Source organism: Caloenas nicobarica, chromosome 1 (genome assembly GCF_036013445.1).
Source record: "Caloenas nicobarica isolate bCalNic1 chromosome 1, bCalNic1.hap1, whole genome shotgun sequence".
Lineage (NCBI taxonomy): Eukaryota > Metazoa > Chordata > Aves > Columbiformes > Columbidae > Caloenas > Caloenas nicobarica.
This window is the reverse complement of record NC_088245.1, coordinates 71,733,912-71,755,577: the sequence shown is the minus strand read 5'-3', so window position 1 is coordinate 71,755,577 and position 21,666 is coordinate 71,733,912. Positions and strand designations below refer to the sequence as shown.

At 42.5% G+C, this 21,666-nt stretch overlaps 1 protein-coding gene across 1 annotated transcript; it reads right to left on the bottom strand.

Moving 5' to 3' along the window:
• Nucleotides 1-352: 352 nt before the first annotated feature.
• CD9 (CD9 molecule) lies at nucleotides 353-21,574 on the bottom strand. The gene is made up of 8 exons (XM_065656021.1): nucleotides 21,425-21,574; nucleotides 9,105-9,207; nucleotides 6,218-6,315; nucleotides 4,980-5,054; nucleotides 3,973-4,065; nucleotides 3,312-3,401; nucleotides 1,364-1,447; nucleotides 353-698 (listed from the first exon to the last, which is right to left on the bottom strand). The coding sequence occupies exons 1-8, from the start codon at nucleotides 21,488-21,490 to the stop codon at nucleotides 633-635; spliced, it is 675 nt and encodes a 224-aa protein (XP_065512093.1). The 5' UTR covers nucleotides 21,491-21,574; the 3' UTR covers nucleotides 353-632.
• Nucleotides 21,575-21,666: the final 92 nt, after the last annotated feature.

The following is a 21,666-nucleotide window of genomic DNA, read 5'->3' as shown; positions in this document are numbered from 1 at the left end:
GCCTATTTGCATCAAAGTGACACTGCCTGCCTATCACCAATATGAGTCATCTTTTACCACCCTGTACGAAAATGACAGTAAAAATGTTACAGCAGAAATATTTTAAGAATATAATTAAGAACTGATATGTTCACACATCCCAAGGAAAGCAGGAATGATGATACCTTCCCTAACATGTTCTGACCATCTTTTCCATTCCTTGGAATTCCCTTCAAATATGGCATTGGCATAGGAGTTACTTGCTGCTTTATGCTAAAGCCCTAATGATTTAACACGTTATGCAAGTTCAAATCCATGCTATGCAAACAGCATGATAAATACGCATAGTAAAATCTCCTCTCCCCCAAAAACATACAATACATCTTACTCTTTATTAAGTATCAAATTGTCTCCAACATAAATTACATCCAAATTATGTAAGTTTCAAGAAAGTCAGATATTTTATGTACAATATTTGTCTTTGAGTCAGATATACCTTTATCATTTTAACCTATAACATAAAAAGCAAATCTACATCAGTACCAAGTAAAGCATTAAAAAGGTAACAAATATATAACTTTTTAGAAATGCTTTCAGAACGCTAAAGTTAATGACAAAGATTTTATAGTGCAGCAGTCTTGGGTTTTTAGCTCTTAGACCATTTCTCTGTTTCTGCGGATAGCACAGCAGAGAACCATACTGAATATCATGCCGAAAATCTGTAAAGAAAGCAAATGCATTAGAAATCAGGGGACTAAAGTACATTGTTTATCAAGACGGGAACAAGCATAGTTGCTGTTCCTGGCTCAGATGCCACATTAACATTATTCTGCAGTTTGTGTACCTGCCCCTCCACCCCCAAATTTCAGTCCATTCTCACTAATCCTCTTCACCCTCAATACTTCAAGACAGATCTCCCATAGCTCCTAAGAAATCTTTAATCTTCTCAGCATATTTGTATCAATGTCATACTTTCCTCCAGAGAAGTCAAAACACAAGCATGCATTTTCTTACTAGCACTGTTACTTCAGTCCTCTGACAGAGTCTTTAATTGTTATAAATGAAACACAAACAAGGATCCCCAAGAGATACTAGGACTAAGAAGCAAGCTGGCAACACAACCAATACATCCTCACCCTTTACATGCACACACTACCAATACAACACTGCTAAACTACAAGGAGGCAGATCCTAATCCAAAGCAGAAGCATGGAGGTCCAAGACACACCACCCACTGTGCCACCTTGGGGCCCCACAGCACACACCCTGATCCTGCCAGTACTTGTCAGTAATGGAATGGGCTTGCAGATTGCCGTGCCAGGTACCAACCTTCTGCCATAAGTACCCTTTGGCCATATGGCTACCCTCTAATCTGAAAACTCACCATTATTACAGCAATGCCAAGGCCAACTGCTCCAATCACATTCAATTTTGAATTGAAGACATCATCAATAGCATCAGGACAAGGCTGAAAAGAAACAGTGTTCATTAGTGTTTGATACATACAGTTTGTTTCTGCTTGCTTGAGCTCAAGTCTGCTGACTGATGCTACACCTTTGACCAAGTGTGCTTATACCAGAGATGAAGACTCATCTTTTGAGACCTGCTTTGAACTGGCCTTTATCTTCACATCTTTACAGTGAGACAGGGATGTTCCAACACAAAAGTTGGTGGAGAAGTTTAAATCTACTTTTCAAGTATCTAAACCTCTTAACTGCACCTTGACTACAGCAGGATTTCCTTCTCAACTGCTTGTGGTTGATCAGGTAGATCAGGACCAACAGCAGCTGTACCAGACTTGGCTTATTACTAATGGCTGTCAGCATTTAAGTTTCTGTGCTGCTCAGCCCTTCTCAAAATGGATTTGAAGCCACTCTTGATAGTTCCAATTGTTACTGTAATTTTGAAGACAATACAAACACATGGTGCATGGGAATAGCAGGATTTCTTGAGCTGCATGCATACAAGCTAGGCTATGGGTAGATTCATGGAGGTGCCAGTCTGAAGCTACCAGGACAATAAATTACCATTGCAACAAGAGAAAAATTTAAGAACAGTCATTTCCCCAAAGACACATGGTAGCCAAGGAAAAGAACAAGGAACTTTTACAGAGGTATAAATCTTTAAGAGCCAGACAGCTGGTCAGTCTCATCCCAGCTCCTGTCCTACTTATTCCAGCAGCAGACCACAGTGAACTGCTGAAAGCAACTTTTTCCTTCAATTGTTCTTTTTCCAGTCCAGAAGGAAAGACTGCATAGAGAATTAAAGGGATATACTGGCAAGAATTAACCAGTTAAATCAGAATATCAATACAGGACTACTTCTCACAGAAGCACATAGATCAGCCACACCGTTATATCCCTTTAATTTTACCATCTATCTACTGGCTTTTTTCTACAGTTGGGACTAGACCATAATCACAAAATTAAGTCAGATGAAGCTAAAACACACTTAAAATAAAAGCAAACAATAAAAACCTGCCTGCTGCCTCAGCTACTCCCGTGTAGTCTAACTCGTAGCAGCTTGTATGGACAGGACTAAAGATATAGTCTAAATATAGATTGAAATCTCATGTGGTTGGATATCTGAAGGCACAAAACCATCTGTAGTGAAAGGAAGAGCACAAGTATGTGGAAAAAAAGTCATTAATTGAATTCCTGCATCATGACAATCCTATTTTCCAATGGAAAACCCACACAGGCTTTCTTGGAGCATGAAGCAAGACTACGAGTCAGTTTTAAGAAAAAGGAAAAGAGGTAATTGAGAACTATACAAGACGCCTCTCCTGTATGTGCAGCATACAGGCACCTTTGCAGCAATATTTCAGCAGGGGAATCTGATTCAGAGAACCGGCTTCACAGTGACATACTCACCTAAACATGCCACGAATACACTAGCGCCCTCTCCTTTCCCTTGCCAGAACTTGGGACCTGCTCCCACCCCGTGCTCCACTTCTCAACCAAAAGGGGAGGTGATAGGTCCTATGTAGCACCAAAAAGGTGCTTTGGTGATAGTAGCAGCCAGGAGAACAGGGCTTTTTTTTTTTTCCTCCTTTTTTTTGAAGTGAAGTTTTGGCCTTACACTCTCCATCATGCCAGGGAGCTTAGTGACACAGAGACCACACATTTCCCGTGCGAGTTCAGGTTTCCTGCTGACCCTGATTGTTCTTTCCACAGTAACAATACATTGATTTTTCCATAACTGGACTGCCTATAGAGATAGGTTGCTAAGTGTGACATGGGAATTTCCCATGAGCGGAAGGGTTTATTCAGAAACATGTTTCTCATTCTACTCATGAAGCAGAGCTGTTGGTAAATTAAGTCATTCTTTACCACTTGAGAAGGCAACTCGAGTATAGGCTTCTTTGGACAGGTGTCCATGTACTGCGGCTCAATCAGTCCTTTAAGACCACAGCAGTCTAGCTACAAGAGAAAACAGGAAAAGAAAACCAGGTTAAATAATCTTTATTTTTGTTCTGTATTTGGTAAAAAGGAGAAATATTAGGCTTTATTACAGACCTTATGCAAATGTGCTTAGAAGTCCTATCAATTTGACTGCTATAAGCCTAATTTTAACAAGCTTTTATTGCATTAAATGCCACAATTCTGAAAGGAAGAGCTAGATCTCATTTAGTATATACACATTAGTTTTGGTAACAGTTTGTGCTCCTTGCAGACACAAAGGCGACCTCATATACATGCAGGTATGCACACTATGGTGCCTCTAGATCAACGTTGCAGATCTAGTTTCCCAGCTTGCTTCTGAGTTTTAGAAAACAAAAACTAGCTCTATGCATTTCAGAGGTTCAGAGGGACAAAAAGGCTCACTGAATTCACTAATACTACACAAAAATATCTCCTCTGCAATTTGTTACTAGTGATCCTTTGGTTTCTTGTATTTAAGATACTAGATTTCTGCAGCAGGCTGGGCGACATGAAGAACAGTGTGAACTAACTGCATTACTGTCTGGATTAAGTATAACCATGTACTTACAGCTAATTGAAATGCCTTCAGGGTCTCTCTGGCACCTGCTTGAGATCTCTTTTCATAGGTTTCCCTGTAGAAGCCCTTTAACTCTTCAATGACCTATAGGATAAAAAAAATGTGGTATATTACTGTCTTAACTTACTTATGGAAAACTTATTCTGAGTTAGTCATTGAAAATTCTACAACCTACGATACCCATCCTTTTGACACATAGAAATAGAATGCAGAAACAGAGGGTGGACAGCATTTCTCACCTGGAACAGGTGAGCCTAACTGGTACACACCTTAAAACCCACACCTAAACAGATAAGATTGTTTCCCTTCCAAGGCTCTGAGCTTCTACAAGGAGTGAGAGAACCAAGTCTTTGCCTACTGGTTACACAAAATATTCCCTATTCATTTCTGTACACTAGAAGTTGCTATATTTCCATTGTAATATAATAAGTAAAGCAACCCTGGACACCAAGCACCTTATTTTGAGACAAGACAATCTCTAATCCTTGTGAGGGGACAGCCCAGATCAGTCATATTTTAGATGCAAAAAACATTCAGCCTGTATCTGACCCAGCTCCTATCTAGAAATGGTAAAGCTTCACTGATGACCTGCTTTGCTTCATGGCTTAGCCAGATACTACCTGGAGGGCATTTCTAGCATGCACCAGCATGTTGGATTCTAGCTTCTCTGATGGAATCTCATTTAAATATTAGAATGCATCTTCTTCCTCTCCCCCAAATCCCCTGGGCAACCAGGATTTAACTACTACAGATTCCAGTAGACTGCTAACTTTGTGGGCATACAGAGAGTCACAGAATGGTTTGGGTCAGAAGAGACCTTTAAAGATCACTTAGTCCAACCCCCTCTCCCATAGGCATGGACATCTTTCACTAGATTAAGTTGCTTAAAGCCCCATCCAACCTGACTTCGAACACTTCCAGTGATGGGGCATCCACAACATCTCTGGGCAACCTGTTCCAGCATCCCACCACCCTGCCAGCTTTTAAGAGTAACCTACCTTTTCTTTATTTGCAAATCCCCAGATCGCAGCAGCAATTTCAAGGGCAAAAATCACAAAAAGGAAGAGGAAGAACTAGAAAAGAAAGACCACATCATTAATTAAGACCACAGCACCACAAAACAGCATCACACATAGAAACTGCAAGCTTATCCAGTTCGCAGTGTTCAGCCTTGTGGGAATTGTCACTCAACCGGGTTCTGATTGGAGGTCTGAAATACTGGTAAGACTAGGAAAAAGGACACACTGCACTGGGTCAGCACTTCTTCCCAGGAGCATCAGAAAGCCTGGCAGTGTTTTCCAAGCAGTAGTCCTCTCTTTTGATCATCGTTAATTAAAGCCTGTTAACTCAGACTTTGAAGTTGCCCAGGTCACAACACCTGACACTAATTCTTTTCTCTGGTTTGTCACTCCTACTCCTTTAGGAGTCACTACTTAATACCTAGCTTGCCACCAACTTTCAGAAAGCCAATGGTCAACTTTGTTGTATATCCCATAAAATAGAAATAAGCGTCATGTGTGTTTAATTGACTACCAGGTCCAAACCACCACTACTATTTGAAGGCACTTTAAAGAGAGTTGTTTGGAATTTCAAAGGGCCAGAAGCATTATTTTGCAAGGAATACATGAAATTAACTTCTTCCATGACACAGAAGGAGAATTGTTCGTTCACCAGCTACAGTAGTAGTCTTTTATTAACTAAGTCTTCTGGTTATTTGGATGAGTAGTTGCACAAATGTACAGATGTGCATGAACCCAGTAAACTCCACTGGCCCCTCCACTCCGAAAACAATGAGGTTGCTCTCCAGTAATTGGCTTGCAGAGCAGTTGTCAACTAGAAGAGCTCATCCTGTGATTATGAACAGTAGAGGCTTGTTTCAAGGATTAAATACCACAGTTCTGGTCTCAAAGATTAAAGATTGCACAGCCTTCAGAGTTCAGAACAAACTGTTTAATAAATAGCATTACTCATGAACATGTTAGATTTCACATATAGACCCAGTCTTGATAGTTCAATGTCTGAATATGTCACTAACTCCTGAAGTTATCTGTATTCAAATACAAGGACACTTGGATTTAGGGCCAGAAATGGAAACTATATTTAACACATTAGCATTATGTAGGTGTCCATGTGGAGCCAAAACAATCAGCACCTGCTGCCCTTTAACTGCATAGTAACATTTTCCTTCCTTTCTCATCGTGTTGTTAGAAATTTAAACAGTACTCTCAACACTTACCATGCCAAGCATACATTGAGATTCCTGCAATGCACCACAGCATCCCAAGAAACCAACTAGCATCATAAGTGCACCAGCTCCAATGAGGATGTAAACTCCTAGGGAGGGCAAAAACAGAGACATGTATACAGGCTAGTTGAGAATTCAGCAGCAAGGTATAAAATTAGATATTCCACAAATAGTATTTATAGCTTTTGCCAAGGTTTAAGTTTCTTTAGTGAGGTATTCTAAGAAAAAAAAAGGGCTATGCTTAATTTTCCAAGCAAACACAGCTCAAAACTTGGGAGATGTATTGAGAAAAACTGAAAACTTCAACTTATAACAATTAATGAGCACCAATACTGCAGTTTCACAAGTTTTAGTTTGTCTTAAAAATGGGCATGACAGCTATCTAAGACACATTTTAAAACTGGCTCAGGGCCAAAGTTCTAAACTTATCTTCAGATGAAGAATGCATTGCAGTTAGAGACACTGGAGCCAGTGATTTATCAACATCTCAGAATTCTTGAAGCATGCTACCTCTATGATGTCCTTTGCATCTCTATGAGAATGGGTATTAAAAGGCAGCATAATCATCTGTCATAATGCTCTACTACTATGCTCTTTCATCAAGAAACACTGAATTATTCCACCAGTCATGGTGGTACAAGTCTATGCTTCAGGAGCCTAACTTGACAGCCTCTGTAACAAGAAACTCAGCATTTTCTGCTTTTGCAAAAGGAGGTACTTCTTCAAACCACATCAAGTGGCTGAAGCATGTAGACTATTCTGCCCAGGATTTAGTTATAGTGAGCATGTTGGAGCATAGAGGGCAAACATTTCTGGGCTACAAGACTCCATTTATGCCCAATCCTCTCCTCCTTGACTTGAGAACTGCCAGCTTAAGCATTAGAGCTGCTGGCGAGAGCAGTAAGAAGTAGTCAGGAAAACCACTCCCAAAGGATGTCAGGAAAGCATTACTGGGTTGGTGAAACAAAGAATCAGTGCAAAACATGTAGAATTAGAATGACACCTCTATCAGTATAGACAAAAATACAGTTCCGGCCTCCAGAGACCCTATTGATACTATTTGAAGAAACTGATATGTAAGCATTTGCAAATGATATTTTCTAGATGCAAACCAATAAGATTAGCTGCTAAAATAAACATCTACTTGATTAAGCATATGTAAGTGATTAAGCCTGACCTTTCTTATCAGCAGGAAATTCCAGCACAGATTTTTTTAGCCCAGCTTAAACTTTTCCCATTTTGAAAAGAGTACATCAGAACCTCTTGTTTCAGTTATTTTCAGTAGTAGAGAAAGCTTTTGAGGTAACTTGCTTTGTTATTAGGTGCAAATCGACAGGTTTTTTTTCCCTTTAACTTCCTATTGAAAGCTGCAGTCAGTAACTACTCCCAGAAAAATAGGTCTAAACAGTAATTCCTACTAAACTTCTTAAAACTCAGTTTAACCTACAGAGGTTGAGTGGGTTTGTTTCACTGTTTTGCTGTGTTCACTCAGTAGCTTAAGTATCACATCATAAAACCTTTATGTTTTAGGAGGTGAAAGAGTTTAGACTACCCAAAATAAGACTTGTTAAATATTCAGCTCAATGGCTAAGTTTAGATTTCTGTTCCCTTTCCAAGGACCAGTTAAAAGCATCTGGAAATCTTTGTGGAAGCTGCAAGAAGAACCTTGTTTGCTACCATGCCATCATATCAAGGATGAAATTAAAGCTTTCTTACAGATAAGTGCTTTGCATACCTGTGGCCTCTTCATGAAGTCACACAAGTATTTCAATATTCCAGACTACAGTCTCTAATATGTCTAACTTGTCATTCCTAACATCACTCCCCATAGGCATAGGCTACTCTGGTACTATAAGACTGAAACATGAGTTGCACCTACTAGCATGCCTTACAGAGTCTTTACCAACCCTTTAGACACCAGTTTGGGTGTTGTGACAGGTCACATAGGTCACCAAAAGAGACAGTTTCCTTGGCAAGAAAAAGACCAACCTAATCAGGCTGTGGATGGCTAACAAGTGATGCCATAAGGACATGTTAAATCCAGGTACTACAAGGATGTGAAATGCAGGTGTTAGGATGGTCTAAATCAAAGATGACAGCCTAAAAGTGACTGTAGAGATCAAAAACAAAGTTAGGATAAAATCCAGCTCAGTTAGGAACTCTTACAATATCAGAATAACCAACTGAATATACATGTTTGTCCCCTAATTGGTAATCTTGCAAAACAGAATATATTAAGGAATAACTTCCACCTGGCCTAACTAAAGCTACATTGATCTAGGTTGTCTGTAACAGCTGCTCATATAGACCAAGATATTTGTGCATCCTTTCCATTACACTCAGTATAAAGTAGCATACAAATGGCTGTAAGAGTTAGACAATAATACGTATGCTCCTTGAGAGAGATGAGGCGATAGGCTTGTGGTTTTGGGTAGCTTAGGCTGGACACTTCGGGGGAAAAAATTAGTTATTGATGTCATCTCTGATTACTCATTTTGTTTAAAGTGAAACTTTACTGACTCATCTTGTGAGAAGCACCAGAAAGAGATGTCCTTTGCATCTCCAAGGAGTCCCCGGGATTACAAAACACTTACCCAACAGCACCCTAAGAGGAACTGCAGTGCTTAAGCTGGGAAAAAGATGAAGTGATATACAATGCATAGAGAGACAAGAAACTACTGGTGTGACACTGCTGCTGGCTGCATGAGAGCTCACAGAGTCTGGTCCCCTGCACCAGCCAGAAGCAGCTGCTCTCTGCCCCACTGAGGCTGTTTACAACCATTTTGTCTTTAGCCTTTGAGAAAGACGAAGGTTTCTAGGCAGTATGGCAATCAGGGCACAAGTGTGATCTATCAGCCTGAGCCATTTCCTTGCTTACCCGTGTAAAATGTAGTGTTGTTGGATTCCAGTTCAAAGATGCTTTTGGTCTGTGAATCAAACCGAAGCCATAGTCCAATTGCAAGAACTGCTGTCCCTGCAAGCTGTAAGAACAAGTAAACCTTGTTAAATAATACCAATTAACACATTCACCCTTGCATTAGTAACAACATCAGAAGTAGACACAGGATACAGCTTTGTTATTTAAAGAGGTGGTGACAAATAACCAGCATAAAAGGACGGGGATACCAAAGAACAAACTTATTTCCTGACTTGAGGCACCTCATTGACAGATACATTTACATATTAAACTACAATGCCACAGGAGAACAATGCCATTCTTGTTTTTTTACTGAAAATACCCAAGGTTTACCGGAGTGCCGAGTGTCAGTATTTCCACTGATCCCTCCCCGCTTTGTTTTATTCTGGGTGACTGTAATGACCTTGTATGGCTTAGTGATATTAAATCCTCACAATGAAGGACAAGTGTACCATAAGAAAAAGCACCTTGTGAGACCAGCTAAAAGTTTCAGTGTATTAAACAGACTGCTAAGTGTTCAGTGCACCGCAATATAGAGTTTAGAAAGACTGCTCTTTCTTCACAAACAGGATAAAACCAATCCAATAAGTGACCACACTGATAGGAAGAGGAAAAAAGAGGCTGCTGAAATAGCAACACTGCCCTGTGCTGATTTGGAATGGCACAATGAAGTTTTAGATAATATTTAGTTTTATTATATTATCATCGCTGACCGTGTGCCTCCAAATTCCTTTTAACATCAGTGTCTGTGTTTGCAGCAAGAGACTGGACTCCTCTATTCAAAAGCATGATAATGAATTTCAGCCATAGTAGGGCCTTTGCAGTATCATTTTTAATATTACAGAATTTTGAATACACAGAACTCAATGATCAGTTTTACCACTCTATGTTTCCTCCCTCTGTAATTACAAGCATTTGACAAGAGGTTTCTTCTTAATATAGTTATGATAAAAACATAACACTTGGTCTTTACTATTGCATGAGGTAGACTTTTTGCTGTTTTTGTCTCAAGATCAAGTCTCATTGTGTGTATAAATTAGCTTCTGGATGAAACATCTAGCGGAAGGCATTGGAGAAGCATTGCAAGAAAGAGGGAATTGCACTAGAGCAAGGCAAATGCTAGCAGTTTGCTTTGAACAGGCTGAACCCTCCTTGTTTTAAGAAGAGGAAATCTGGGGTCAGTTTGCATGCAAGAACAAAAAAGAAACCAGGACAAACTAGAAAGCTGGAGAGCAGGCTTTTCAGCCCTTAAGACTATTTAACTACCAAAAAAAATCTCTACAAAAGTGAGATGAGGACAGAAATACCACACATTGCAGCAGACATAAAAAACTTAGACTTAAGAGTGAGAAATAAGTTCAGAAAGTCTAGAGCTTTGGTTAGGCAAAGCATGTATGATAAAAAAAAAAGAAACTAAGCCTTATCTCTGATAAGTAGTTCCTTCTAGAAGGGAACAACATTCTTGATTCACCTCCAAGAAACTGTAAAGTGTTTACTTTAAAATGTAAATTTTCAGTGAGAATATGGAAGGAATCCCCACAGAAAGCACCTGACACAAAGCCAGACTGCCCCAGCCCCACATTTTCCCCACACAGACCCCAAGGGCCCTTTCTCCCCACCACAGGAGTGCTGGCATTCCCTGACAGCAGGCACAGCTCTGCTGGCCATGGATGTCTTTGCTAACCTCCAAGGCTTGCTTTACCAAAAAAATAAAGCTTTGAAGACTTCCACACAACAAAAAGGATGGAGCTAAGTGGGGGTTTAAGGGAAGGTATGTCCCTTGTAGCTTATCAGCAGAATGCATCCCCACTGGTGTGCTACAGGGCTCAGGTATCACTGAAGAAAAGCAAGTCACCAGCTGGGCCAGAAAAACCAGCAGTTCTCGTAGAGCAGGCACCTGACTCCCAAGCCTGCCTCAAACAGGAGCTGCAGGGTTTTAGCTAGGAAAAAGATGAAGTGATACACAACGCATAAAGAGCCAAACCCAAAAGGAGTTTTCCAGACATATGCAAAAGGCACTTTGTTGGTGTCAGGTGTGCGTAGGCACAGGTTTACTCAAAGCATGTAGCAAGAACCAAGTCTGCACATACCTGCCGCTTTCCTTGTTCGGTCTATCCTGACAAAAGAATTAAGTTGGGCCAAAGAACCCTGGTGCAATACACAGTATATCACCACAGAGTTACTATTTCAATTTACTGTGCTGCAGCAGCACCCCAGGGGAGGGGAGCAAGAGTGGGACTGACAGAAAGAAGGGTTGCCGCTCCGCCCGCACTCACTGCTACAGCATCACTTGAAAAAAAGCCTTTGCAATCTCACCTCACTTCAGTCCAGAAACCAGGAGGGCTTAGTGATGGAAAAAAAACCTCATGCACTGCTTCTAGCCTACAGTTAAGTCACCTAGTATTTACTAATACTCTGAGACTTGCTTTCCTGAGTCATCAGTCTTCAGCTTTTATAGGCATCCAGATCCAGAACATTAGGAGAAGAAAGCTATAGCCTCTGCTTGTTTTCCTAGCAACTCATGAATTGCAAAGTCACAAGCCCCAGCTCACCCAGCTGTCTGCATCTACCCGTGTTTCTGGTTTGACAAGCCTCAGTGTCAGAGAGCTCAGGGCATTGCTGCAAATGGACACAGCAAAGGTCTGTAAAACTAAAACCAAGAGCTGATCCCTCAGCAGACCTTTAAAGCCAGAGTACTCACATTGTAAAGGAACTCCAAGACATATTACGATCATGGAGGTACTCTTACAGGTCCAAGCAAAGCAGAAGGCTCTGTTAACAATTTATTTGAGAAACAAACTGTTTGGTTAACACTAGGGAGAACTAACATACTTCCTTTTAAAAAAGGAACTTAACCGGGAGGGTGGAAGGCTTAAGCGTCATGTTTTCCCCTTGGGAAAGCAGTCATCTTGTGAAAAAAAAGTTATCATCACAGGGAGACAGGAGACTTATTATGGGATCACAGAATAGCGATAATACTTGATGTCAGTGAACTACTCCATATCACTAAATAAACTGTAGGATTAAATAAAATGATGATTCTCTCCATGGTGAACTAGAAAAAAAGAAATGCAGCTCTTCCTTGCAAGAAAAAGGGACTTTTTGTCTCAGTTTCTTAAGGAAAGCAAACTTGTGTTCTCAGTTTGTGCTCTTCCTACCCGCAATGACCACTGAACTAAAAAAACCAAAACAAAACAGTTTTAAAGCAGAAAGCAAGAAAGTAATTTGAAACTTCAAGTCTTCATCAAAACAACAACAGACGGAGGAAGAGGCGAGCACAGCGCCACAGGCACCCACTGACCTTGGCAGCATCTCAGACCAATCTGGCACACCGGAGGCTGGTATGTGGCCACCTCTCTGCTCACCAATGCTGCACCAGGAGGTTTTGGCAGCCACATTGGGGTGGTTTTGATAACAGTCTTTTTCATACCCAGGAAAGGGGTGCAAGCCCCCCTTGTCTGGGCTACATGGAAGCAGATCTCCTAAAGAGCTGGTTGTTAGGTTTTTAATCCAAATGTTTTCCCAATCTAACAGACCAACAGACTCATTTTGTCATAGGAGTTAAGTAACACAGGATATTTCTAAGTCTATCCCGTGCTGAAAAAGAAATTTAACAGAAAAAGAATAAACCCATTTGTTTTCTTGAAGCTAGTCCCTCTCTGTGTGCAATAATCTACAAAACTAAGAGCAGGTTTGTGTGCTTTTGAAACGTATAAGTAGTATGTTTCTGCAGTAACGAGCATTGGAAAGGCAACTCAGGAGACAGTTGTTTTATCAATCTGACCAAAATTTTAAGTCAAAGGGATACTATTCACTCACTGTATTGGAAAAGTTTATGACAACTGTTTTCCAGTAACAGCATGTCCTGGCTCAAGTATGCTACCAATGTCCCTGCTCAAGCTAACTGGCTTCCTTCTGCTTCTTCTAACCACTACTAAGCATTTCACAGCTCCCAGTACATTTCTACTTGACTCATCCCTATCCTATAGCTGTGATGGACATACACTAAGCAAGGATAAAAATACTTGGTCATTCATCCTCTAACCCTATGGAGACTTTTTTTTTCCTTGTTTTTTAAAAATGCATCTTTGTCTGCTGCAACAGAGGAAAAAAAAAAACCTCAAACCAAACCACAAACAGCTTTTTTGGTCCGTCTTCCTTTCTTACACAGTCCTGAACCTTCTCTAGTGAGCCTCCTGTGCAGGACTTCCCTCCTCCCACCCATCCAGCCTCACATTCTGACAAGTACCTCTTCCAAAGTCAGACTTTTCCATTGGTCTTGTCTCCCCCTTGCAAATTCAATTGTTTTGTCTCTGAGCATATCTAAGGGTGTGTACCCTTATTTATCTTTGACAGCCTGCTTTCTTTCAGCCTTCCATGTGACAAAAGATAGCTGACAAAGGATCTGTACCACTGCAGAAGACAGTCACTGTATACTTGAGAGGAGAAACGACCTATCTATCCTGGAGTCAGAAGCCTTACAGAATATTCTGCTTTCCTCGCCCATCATGCTTGACTAGCTTCAGCATGAACTTGGAGCATTCATGGCTGAGGTATGCTATCAAGCAATTTCCCCTGCTGTGTTTTTTTTTTTTTTCCTTTAACACCTGATGTTTCACAGATACGGTCTCCTAGCAGTAGGCTTGCGCAGGGAATCATTAAATTTAATGATACAGGTGTAAACACATTAAAAGCTTAAGGTTTTTAAACTAGAAATGCTAATTTCTGTTAACATATCCCATGACACAATAGTGCATAACACTACTTTGTGAGGCTGGAAAGTTTATTTTAGATTTAACCACTGTTTTGCAAGGACCATTTTGTTCAGTCCCTTCTAACCTTGTCACCTTGATCCATCTGGAGAAGCCATAGTCCCCAGACAAGCACCCCACTTGCTGCAGACACCTTATAGCATTTTACCTTTTCATGGACAGAACCACCTCTCAAGGGGCTCAAGGTCCAAGCAGTTAAGTCCTTACAGCTGGCAGATAAAGCTTTGGGAGGGGGACACTCCCCTCAAGCATCCACCAGGTTACTACCAGCTTTTCTTCCACTTCCACAGCATGGAAGCAAGGACAGAGAAGCAATAAGACACTAACAACTTCTGATGTATGGATCCAAAGCCTGTAAAAAAAAAGCTTATTTATAGGAAACCATGGGCTCTGCTATTTTGGCACACTCAGGCCAAGCCTACATGCAACTTCTATCAAGTTCATGGCATTTACCTCTAGCAGAAGGCAGGTCAATATGTGAAAATAGAGCCCATCAAAAATAAAGGCTACTTTCAGTGTTGTCAGCTCAGCATTGCATCTAACAAATCACCAATTATTTTTTCTTGAAGTAAAAAGCTAGTCAGGCTCTACATGACTGTTCCTTGTGTGGGTTTTACCCAGGTTATGCCAGAAATACAATGAAAAAGCCACTATCTTACCTTCATCTCAAACAGGTAGAAATTTTTAGGTAAAAATCTGACTCCGATCTGCATAAGTTAGACAACTAACTTTTTCCTCACTGTGCAAGACAGTGGATTAATGAAGCCTGGACCAGATACATGATGTTGCAAAGCACATAGGCAAAGAAATTGAGAACATTACTAGCAGTAGTGAACTGCCTGTTTCCGTCCTGTTACTTGCTGGTACTCTATAAATAAAAACCCATAAACAGCAAGTACCAATGAGTCTCAACATCACTCTAAACCCTTAATTACAGGATCAGTGTTATCCACAACAGCACAGGTTTTCAAACTTCTGAAAAAAAAAAAGCTTTCGTAACAGATGTGCAGTGAGTGCTAGCAGTTATATAAGAAACTGCAGCTATTTCCAAACTCCTTTAAAAAAAAAAAGTAGATGGGAAAGAAAGTATTTTTCTCTCTGCTTAAGCTAGTTTCAAGAATGTTGTGGGCTAAGTTAATGTCACAGCATTTATTGTAATAAAATGGTGCTCCAGTACAGTAGGAGCAGCGTTACAGAATTCCTGAACCACCGCCAAGATTAGTGCCCATTTCATACAAGTTCCTATTCAGAAGCCAGTCTACTACATTTGCAATTTAAATTGCAAATAGGAGGTAGGGTTGCTAGAACTCTAACTACAAGTAGCTTCACATCAAGTTTCTCAAGGCAACACCCTCCAACTTCATTCCTGACTGCACAGAACCTACCAGAGTTAAAATACTTTGAGCTGAGCCCAAGCAGTATTTTGATTCATATGCTGCAGTCAGCAACTAAGTCAGTTGATTACAGAGGGCAACAGCAACTGATTTCTGTTCCTTTTGTACATGTGTGTGCATATATACATACAAACACAGGCATATTTTCCTGGCCATCCTGCAAGTCCCCTTCTCCACTTGAAGAGGGAAGACCCTCTGCAGAAGGCAGAGCACCAAATTGCTGCTGGCTGTTCCTGGTGCAGCATGTGAAGATGAAATTACGGCTCAGAACAGGTATCTTCAAGTTACAGAAAAGAGCCCTGCGGGCCTAATCTTACTTTAGCAGGCACTCCCACAGGCAAATACACATCTATATAACACAAAACACTCTGAATAGTGGAGAGCTAGGACAAGACAGTTGCCTTATAGTGTAAAGGAGCAAGAAAATAATTGCTCAAAGACTCAACATGAACTCTGACTGTATGCTACAGCACTTTGCCTATAATAATTAGATTATAAATATTAGCAGATGTCTTTGTATTCCACCAAATTCACAAGGGAAAAACTTAGCATTTGAGTTTAACAGTGGCAAGCCTTTGCTTTTGTTCAGCATGAGAAGGCCAGTGGGAGAACACACAGGCACAAGCTCCATATGCATGGCTATGCCAGGTGCTTGCCTGACACACACCAAGTTGCTCAGAGCAGCCAACACTTTTACTAGGAAAAGATTTTGTCACCAGGGCCAACAAGACTGAGCAAACTCCGCACGTTATGGGAGCTCAGCTAGAGGTAGTCACTCATTGCACAATTCAATGTAATTAAGCATGTTCTGACACCAAGATTGTTCAAAAACAGCTTTGGCAGGACCACTTAGGTGTAAGGCACATAATGTGATATTTCCACTGACCTCTTGCCAAGCTTGAGTTGGCTTGGTAGAAAAATCTTAATATTACTTCTGTATCAGTCTCAACACCTCCCTTGCCAACCCCAAACTTGCAAAGACTTAAGCTGGTACAGCTTTCATTACAGACCATACCAAAGATGCCAGGGCCAGTAATCCTGAGACAGAAGAACTGTAGGCAAACAAAGGTGGGAATACACCAGTCCTACCAAAGAAGCACAGTGAGGAACCTAGTGTTTGCAGTGATACTTGAACTGAAGGCAAGAGGCAGCCACCCTTCTGAGAAGGGACTGGATGATCTAACTTACTCATCTATTACAGTGCGACAGTAAAAATGGTTTTCTACAAGTTAGAGATGAGAGCAATGCTTAAGCCAGACTTCAGAAGCATGACAAGCATTTCTAGCAACCACCCACAAATCCCCATACCTGCCATTCAGGCCACAAGCACATTTTAACCAAAGCTCTGGAGTCCCAAAAGTTTTGGAGGATATCATGCTAGGAGATGTATGCTTGGTCTAGCCTTACCAACTGGAGAAAAGCCATCAGACCAGTTACCTTCATAATCTAGCACAGCATCCTACAACAGGGCTCTTCAGGAGGGGTATCAGAACCAGCCAGACAGTAGCCTTTCCCAGGACTAACCTCCCACTTTACACGTTGACCACTTACACGTTGTGCAAAGACACAGACAATACCTTTGGAAAAGTTAACTGAGGACTGCCAAACACTGGATGCATTAGTTAGCCATTGAACTGCATGCTCCACAATACATGTTGGGGAGAAAGCACCACCACAACCTTTTCCAAAACTTAATCTTCTCATACTTAATACCCCTTTGTTCTTGCTCACTGACTCTTTCGATACAGTCAAGCCCTACCGACTATAATACCTGGCCGATTGTGATACTATAGACCTCTAGCATGTTTCCAGGCTGAAGAATCCAAATTCACTCAACAGTTCCAAATAACAGAAAATCTCCTCTTCCTTTCCCAAACATTACCAGGCTCCATCATGTTCCTTTCAAGGTAGGTAGAAGACCAGAGCACCCCACAGCATTGCAAGATAGAAGCACAGCATGGATTTATGCAGTGGCACCATCTTTCTGCTTCTCTAGGTTCTTCACTTCTGAAGCAGGTTTTTATCTGCTGGTACTGAGTACCGACCTGATGATTTCACGAAACATGAAAGCATAGGCTATTTTCTCCCAAGATTTCATCCCTCTGGCAGCAGGTGCCCCTGATCCAGCTACTTCACATCTCCAGGCTACTTTCTGCTCCTTCCTCCCACATGTTACTAGATGCCTACCTTTGGCAAGTGCCACACGCCACCTTGTCACATAGCCTGCCACATTAGCATTCACTCATCTTCATCACTCTGAATACTGGATGCTGCTGAAGCACTGAAGTGTTACTTTACATGCATTTCCAGATTAGGTGGGACTGTGTTGAGCACCACACAGTTTGCTCCTGCATACCAGCTCTGCTGGTTCTCTCTACCACAAGAGAGCTCCACCTCACCTCAGCCATGCCTCTCCTCAGTCAGCAATTCATCCCTGACAGGTTCTTACTCTAGTACTGCTTAGTTTTCCCAAGAGCTTTGAGGTTTCCAGGAGAAACTGAACAAGTGAACTACCACTAACCAGCACTCACTCTCTCTCTCTCCAAGACTTGGGTTTCTGAAGGCTTCAAAATTAACAGCTTCATGAAGTCTGAATTTCCCTTACAGTAGCCATTCTCTCTTCCCCAATGTCACATCTCCATCTGTACACAAACTTATTATTCTTAAAGAATCTTCTCCTCTGCCTATTCCAAAGGCACCATGTGTGCCACTCTACATAACCTAGAATAGCATAAATTAAAATAAAAAAACCCAGCATCAAATTCACTGCATTCCAGCCCTCTGGCACTGAGGTAAGTGGTGAACAGGAGGTTTTACCTAATCAAAATACATTTGTAGTTCTGAAGTAAATGTTGTGTGATCCTGGTAAGTTTGCTCATCAGCATCTGCTGTTCTTGTTTCACCACGTTTTCACCAATAAGTAAATTCAAGCCTGTGAGGGATTCGGAGTCAAAGACAGGTTATAAAAGAGTACATCCCAAGGTCTTCCCCAACCACATCCAGTAAGAGACAGTCCCACAGCACTTCACTCTTAACACACTTTTACACCTGGACAGATTACTGTCTGTAAGGACTCTCTGGAAGCTCAGTGGTCCTAATGTAACTGAAGAGGAATGTGTTATCTGGGTTTGCTTTTGCAAGTTATACCTAAAGCTTTCTTTTGGCTGGCTTTATTATATCTTCATATTTAATCCATCAGCTTTTATGAGCCTGTATCTCCTTCCTTTGGACACAGCTTCAACTATTTGAGAGTCTCTCAATTTTTCTTTTAATAGCCTGCTATATCCAGCAGTTTTGTTCTTGCTGCTTCCTCTTGCCCTCACTGAAGTCTCCAATGGATGCAAATAGATGTCACCTAACATGCAATCTACAAATACATGCAGGTTTGCTGCAGACCATTTAAACTCCTCACCTGTTCTTCTGAGGCAACTTATTTTTAAAAAAGGAGTTACTGTGTAAATTTGATCACAGCTTCACAGGACCTCTTAGCTTCTCTTGCTCCAGGAGGTGCATTAAATCTAATTACATCATCGTCACCATTTCAGAGTATCACTTGGGCAACCGGACACCACACCCACAGACTATTCAGAAGCAAGAAAAGGCTTGTTCCTCCTATTAGGGCAGGGGGGTGTGCTTCCAAGGCCAAGAACCAGTCACTGATTGTGCCTTCAAGTTTAGAATCCAAATTGCAATCAGGCACAACATTTTTGCTCAATTTATTTCCAATACTTAATGGACTTCTTACATCTCTGATGCAATAATAAAGCCTTCTTTCACACCTGGGTTGTCCCTGTCCTCTAGGGCTGCCTACCCCAAGACACCTTCTCTTTACACTGTGCATTTAAGCCTAAAAGCCTAAAATAGCCCAAGAGATTGCTATTTTATTCCTCCATAGAGGACATGAAGTTCAGTAACACCATACCTGAAACTCACCATCAACAGTTTTGGTAGGGCACAGATACATGTAGTGAGCTCCAAGAGCCAAGGACTACTCCAGCTGATCTGCAAACACACTTATCCCTGGCTAACCCCAGCTGCTGCATTTACTGCCTCTCAGTGCTTCTAGCCAGTTGCCAGGACACCCCAAGAAGCAGCAGCATTTGTCTCCCTTTAACCCTTCTTTCTCTTCTTTTCCCAACATCCTAGCTGTGTTTAAATGAGCAAAGCCATCGCTTGGGAAAGACGCTCAAAGAGCTGCATCCTCATGGCCCTCTGGGCAGCAGCACCAACCTATGGGAGGTACAACCCCAACTCTTCCTCCACTGCACCCTATTAAAAGGTCAAGCTTGCATCCATGCTTCCTGAGCACTCAAAGGTGCAAATAAAGCTTCTGAGCTTTCTTACCATGAAACCCCCAAGCAACCTGAAAAGACACTCCCTATTCTCAGCCCCATGCCCTAGGTAGTGAAATAGCAGCGCTCACATTAGAAGCATCTTTGAGGCAATGCCTTTCCCACAACAAGCATTCTTGTACAATAAAACAGTTCGTACAAAATCTGTAGCTTTAAGAAATACATATACGAAACCACAAAGCAAACCATGACTATTTTCTCCTGTTTCAACAAGAGGTTTAGCACTTTACTGACCTAGAGGTTTCAGCCAGCATGTCATTAGGCTTTTTCTTCTTACCACCTATAACCCTCCAAACATGACCCCCCTGCTCACCCTCCCAGTGAGTCTCAGGCGGCAATAAGTGCTTTTCTGTGCCATTGTGAAGTTCCTCTGCACAACTTCCCTCAACTGCAGCCCAGTTCCACTGTCTTACTTGTGGAAACACATTTTTAAGTTGAGAGATCACAAGCGCTTTATTGCATCTTCTAGTCATCCCATGTGCAATACTGTAACTGACTCCAGAAGTGGTTTCTTTCCACAGCTCCGACTTAATTTCTCCACAAAGGGTGAAAAGGAGTCACACATGTATTTCTCCGCTGTAGCAGATAGCCAAGAGAAAATTCATTTTTTGAACCTAACACTTCACACCTATACATTAGGCACACAGGCAGTTGTACTGCATTCTCTGTGTACTTTTCCATAAGGTGGACAATGCTAAATTCAGATGTCCATACCCCAAGTCCTTGAGAAACAGCCATAACCTCTTAGTCAAGCCACACTTTCTGACACTGCGTGGCAAACAAGAGATAGCCATGCCAGAAACCGCACCAGAGATACGATTTTCACTTGTGGTGGTGTGCTCCTACAGATTAAGCTATATTAGGGTTTTCTTTACAAGATGCTGCCCAGAAGATCCGAGGCAGAAGCCACGGCTTCAGCTGAGGCTCTCAGCAAGCTGAGTTCACATACACAACGACCACGACCACAAGTGTAACTTGTGAGGAATCAACTCACCACCCTCTGTTACAGCCTTTGCACTACAAAAGCTACTGAGGAGTACAAAACACAAGGAAAGTTTCTGGGTGAGCACTGTTATGTACTGCTGAGGGGAAAAGCTGCCATCACATCTAACATCCCCTGCACACGTTAACAGGCAGGACACGCAGTTTGCCTTATTCTAACCCCGGTCCCACAAAAAAAATGAAAATAAAGTAATAAGATGGGTACGTATCTCACTTAGACACCTCCCGCCGAGTACCTGGCAGGCAGCACATTTAATGCCGCAACAGGTAACCGGGCGCCGCATCCCCTCTGTGACCGGCCCGGGGACACGCCCGTCCCGCCGAGACCAGGCGGCTCCGGGCCCCGCGGGGCAGGAGGCGCCCGCCCGGAGCGCCCCGCCCGGCGACGGGGAGAGCGGCGCGGAGACGCCGCCGCTACCGCCGCCGCCGCCCTGCCCGGGCACAGGTACCGCGACCGCCTCGGGAAGTCCCGGGAGCGGCAGGGGAAGCCCCGGGAGAGTCAAGGTGGGGGAGCAGGGCCAAGCACCCCTCACCCCTCTTCGCCTGGAGGGGAGGAAGGCGTGGAAAACAAGTAAGAAAACCAGCATAAAACCAAACATCTAAAAAAACCCGAACAAACCACCACTCCCAGTACTTTGCCCTCCCCATGGCTACCTCCCGGGCGGCCCCGTAGAGGTGCGCCGGCAATGGAGCGAGGGAAGAGGCACAGCCCCGCTGCGCCCCAGCCTCCGCCTCGGAGGGGCCGGGCGCGGGTCCCTCACCCAAAAAACGAAGTTGAAGCCGAAGAGCAGGTACTTGATGCACTTGGTGCCTCCTTTGACAGGCATGGTGGCGGCAGGGACGGTCGCGGCTGGGACACCTCTACCCGACACCACTCCTTAAATCCGTCTCTACGCAGGTCTCTCCCGGGCTCCCCCCTCCCCGCAGCTGCCCGGCCCCTTGCCCGGCCTCCTCCCCGCCCCCGGACCGCGCCCCGGCCGGGCCGCCCAATGACCTGTGCTCT

Bases quoted from the DNA above. Each gene is read 5' to 3' on its own strand.
- CD9 (XM_065656021.1), bottom strand. From the start codon at position 21,490: ATGCCTGTCAAAGGAGGCACCAAGTGCATCAAGTACCTGCTCTTCGGC. The intron at 1,448-3,311 runs GTAAAGAATGAC...GTTTCTTTTCAG, and splicing joins TCGAGTTGCCTTCTCAAGTG to CCTTGTCCTGATGCTATTGA. The intron at 699-1,363 runs GTGAGTTTTCAG...CTTTCTTTACAG, and splicing joins TTGGCATTGCTGTAATAATG to ATTTTCGGCATGATATTCAG.